Genomic DNA, 4,682 nt, shown 5'->3' on the forward strand with positions numbered 1-4,682 from the left:
CGGCAAACTCTGATTTGTTTCTCTGTATTTTCTTTATAAAATCCGGGATTCGGTCATCCACTACACCGGCGATCTCTTGAAGTTCAGGGGAGATGGTGGAGGATAAATTCTCTTGTGAATGCGTGCATCCAACGATACCTGAAACAAGGCAATATCTTATATCTCTTCTTAAAATAGAATATTCTTCTTTCAAATAGATTATGATAGAATAAAAGATAAAGCTTCGTCTTTTATTTTATAAAGTTGCTTCATCTTTTATTCAACGATTAAAAAAAAGAAGTAGCAGTTATATTTAGAAACGTTGATTGGAAAATATTTTCCTTGATTTATATTACATAATATTGTAAAGAGAAATATGAGCTAATCATTAGACTCTTATAAAGTAATTGTAAGTGTACATTTTTGTATTGGAATTGTACAATACGATTATACGTTACAATGATATTAAATATTTGATGATTTCTTTGAAATTATTTCAGTCTAGAATCTTTTAAAAGAATAGTTTATCATAATTTCGCATTTAATACCGTAATGATATATTGGTCGCGAAAAGAGAATTAATAAAAGAAGATTATAATAATACTCAATAATACTGCAGAATAATAGCCGAGAGCTATAATAATGTGCATGTTTAATGTTTGCCGATTGATGTTTTTCTGGTATATCGTTTGTAATGATCTTGCATTAGTGGAATTTTTTGTAATAGTTTCATCATAATCCGCACTTATTAAACGTACGATACGATCTAAAAGAATATCTTACAGAATACCAGGAAAAAAGAAGGAAAATTTTCAAGAATTATTTTTTAGCAAAATTAATGAATCTTTACTGAACTATCAACAATTTCCTGCAAAATACTCTGTGCAATTTTTCCAGATTTAATTTTGTTAACACCACATTAATTAAAAATAATATTATATAAAGGAAAAAGTATGTATATTATATTATAATAATTAGTCACGAGTTTCATTAATTACATATTATAGAACTAAATTCATTAAATGCAGATGTAAGATTGAAACATTAAACTATTTTTTGTTATGTATCTAGTCTCTTTAATTTTCTATATTAAATTTATAACTATAATGGGTTTCTTACAATAAATCATTACCTAAGCTGAAGTCTTAAACCGTGAGAAATAATTGACCAATCATAATCGATTGTAAGAAAAATAATCAATTATAATTGATATTCAATTTCTTAACGGCTTAAGATTTAGGTAATGACTAAGAAAGTTCATTTTCGAAGCTCTAACAGCAAGTTAAATATAATTTATATGTACATTAAAAACTTCAGATTTTTTGCGCGCTAATTATTGTGCCATATTTTCATTGACCTGTTTATGAATCTTTATATGTATATATATTTTTTTTTGTTTAATAAAATTGTGAATTTCCTTATGATAGATTGTAAATAAAACATAGGAGACATAAAAAAGTTAAATAAAATTCGGCATTATTTTCTCCAAATTTTATCTCCGCAAATCTCTCACGGCTATTACATTTTATCCCTCGAGTTATTGCGGCAATTCTAATAATAACGCAAAGCTATTGAGCTCCAATAAAGATCTCCGTTTAGAATAAGCTTCTTGTAAAGCTTTCTTGAAAAATGCGCCATTTACGGATTTTATATTCGTATTATTAAACCTTCAACGAATGAATTCAGTTTAGCTTTCTTTGTTGTGATTCTTGCAGGAAATGGAATGCAGTCGAATATATTCAAGCCGTACCAGCCTTGAATATATTATTATCTTTCTGAAATTTCCAACGAATACTTTCATTTGTTGATGTATTAACGAAGAAGTGGTTCTTGTTTTTTTTTCTTCGGCAGTAAAGCCCATGTCGTACTATACATTGAAGACTGAAGCTCGGTTTTAGGAATGTACGATTTCTAGATTGCTTTGCTAAAAATGGATTTCTTGTAAAAAAAATCGCTTTGAAAGAGTTTCTTTCTTGTGAAAAAAAGGAAGCGATTCTTTACAAAAAGATCGATTAAAATCGCTATTATTTTAGAAAAATCAGCCTTTTAGCGATCCACTATAACCAATTCCACAAATGTAAGATTAATTAATTTAACTTACTTATCTGTTTCTAGTTCTAAGAATTAGATTTTCTAAGAATTAAAAAAAGATAAATAGTAAGTTAAACCACAAGATTAATCTTACATTTGCGAAACCGGGCCTAAGGATTGCGAATTAAAGATTAGAATTCGACGAATTGGATAATTTTAATTTTAATACGTTTTGTTCTGATTGGCTAAATTCTAATATTCAATTAATCTTCAATTTCCAATACGTAGTGTGTATATACGGGTTTTAAGTACTCTTATTCCTATTTCTACCAATGTAGTTTAATTTTAATCTTAGTTCAAATAATTCTTTATTTTTTTTCTAGTTCTACCCAGCACACGATATTTATAAAATATTTACAAAATATTTATAAATATTTATAAGGCTTATTTTAAATATTTTTGTGGTCTAGATTGCATAGATTATAAACATTTATTACATTATGAAATATTTATTGTAAAGCTTAAATAATAAATGTTAGGGAAATACTTAATAAGACATATATATTATAATTCAAATAAAAAATACTTGACAGAAACATTCATTTATACTTATTATAAATAGTAATCTTTTAAAGCTTTATATAAAATATATATAAAATTTACATAACATTTAAAAAAATGAATGATAATAATAAATATTTATCATAAATATTCTAGAAAAGAATTTAAAAAAAGATGTAGAGAATATAAAATAAAAATTGAAGTTAATTTACATTCGTAGAAATAGATATTAAAATGCTATAATGAGTAACACAGTATTATCAACTGGAGAATAATGAATTTTGAAAGCAAACAAAGATATGTGATCATGAGTCATTGTGACGAAAAAATTATTTTTCTTCGATTAGTCTAGATATTAACTGCGATTATCAACATCACATAGTTAACAGTATACTACATTTCGATGTGGCAAATGACGGATTAGGGAATCTGCTTAGAGATTGACAAAATCTACGTTTACTTTCAATTTTTTTTATTGCAAATCTATTTTTAGTTAAAATTATCCTGCGCGATTTTTTTCTCATTCTCACCTCTAAAAACTTGTCTATTTTTTATAAAAAAGATGACGAAATCGGTATGTCGATTAATATGATTGGCATGAACGGAGCCTTAATCCAAGTAAGTTATTGTTATTTTTCGTTATCTTGCCGGTCACATCAGAGTTTATGAAACCCTGCAACTTTGTCATGTCTATATCTCTGGACTAAATTTTTTAGTTCAAAACGTGTGAAATTTATATCTCGAAGTCAAACAAAGACAGATAAATATGAATCAAATAAATATTTTATTTTCAATTAATTACAATGCTTCAAAAAAATGTTATTAGAAAAATTCGCAAAAAATGATCATTTTGAAAAAAATTCTAAAATGTTTAAATTTAATCCAAATTATATTATAAAAAAATTAAAACAATATAAAAAATCGCATAGGGTATGTTAAACCCATGAATGATATACTGGATTAATAGGAAATGCAAAGAGTATTATGTAATGTTATTATGTAATTTTATCTATCGAATTTTAAACATATAATTAACCTGCGATTTGTGAATATATTTCCATTAAAAGAATGCTATTAGTATTGATTTCAAAAAGATTATACATGTTATATCAATGTTGAAGAAATATGTCTTCTTTAAGATCTTCTATAAGAAATTTTACTTTATCGAACAGTATAATGTAATTACTAATTTTTTTTTAAAACATAAACATGATATAAATAAAGTATCTCTCCTTAAAGTTAAAACTTGTAATGACCCAATATTTCTCATAGCGATTTAACATTTATCTTACATCACTTTCTGTTTCATGGTATTGTTATATTTTTTTTACAGGAATTATGGATTCGCTGATAACAAGAAATGATTCAAATTCCGATTGTTCTTCGCGTGTGGTAGGCATGCAAATTGTTAGTGAAAGTGTTACGTTCGTTGACTTCGTTTTCCTATATCAAGACAAAGGTTTAATGATAAATTAATGTGTTGACGAAATAATATCAAACGCTCCATATCAGACTTCTCTTTCGTACGCGTTAGCGTTTTGCACGGAAGTTGCTCGTTCAACAGGAAGTCGTGAAATTTGAACCCATTCATATGCCATGTGTGCTGACGCCACACACAACTCCGATAAAGAATATTCAAGAGATAAACTAAATAAAATATATTAATAATTGCGATACGCTTTCCATAATTTTAATAATTATATTCATTAATTTGAAAAAAAGGAACATCATTTGATAAACTATTTCTCCAGATTCCGCTCGTTGCATTAATTTAACAAATTTATAATATTTAACAGAAAATTAAAAGAAAATACATTACTTTAGATGCGAAGCGCCATTTCGGTCTAAACGTTAAGATGTTGAGAACTATTATATAGAATATATATTCATTTAAATGAATTAATTTTCAGAAATGATATTTGCGTGCCGATATGGTTGTTGGACTTTCAATGCAATTAATCTGAAATATTAATAACCCCCTCAAATCTTAAAAAACTGTAATAAATTTATTGCGAAAAATATTGTCTTGGCCGGGAGTCGAATCCGGATCTCTTGCATTCCGTGAGATTATTAATATTTCAGATTGATTGCGTTGAAAGTCCGACAACCAT

The 4,682-nt window shown here is 26.7% G+C and overlaps 1 protein-coding gene across 1 annotated transcript in view; it reads right to left on the reverse strand.

Moving 5' to 3' along the window:
* LOC108749831 (interferon-related developmental regulator 1-like) overlaps window positions 1–4,682 on the reverse strand; it is a 21,447-nt gene that overhangs the window by 12,952 nt on the left and 3,813 nt on the right. Inside the window, exon 3 of the mRNA XM_018488807.1 lies at window positions 5–138. Within this exon, the coding sequence (XP_018344309.1) occupies window positions 5–138 (134 nt within the window). The remainder of the gene's footprint in view (window positions 1–4; window positions 139–4,682) is intronic.

The sequence above is a fragment of the Trachymyrmex septentrionalis genome, unplaced genomic scaffold, assembly GCF_001594115.1.
Source record: "Trachymyrmex septentrionalis isolate Tsep2-gDNA-1 unplaced genomic scaffold, Tsep1.0 scaffold32, whole genome shotgun sequence".
NCBI lineage: Eukaryota > Metazoa > Arthropoda > Insecta > Hymenoptera > Formicidae > Trachymyrmex > Trachymyrmex septentrionalis.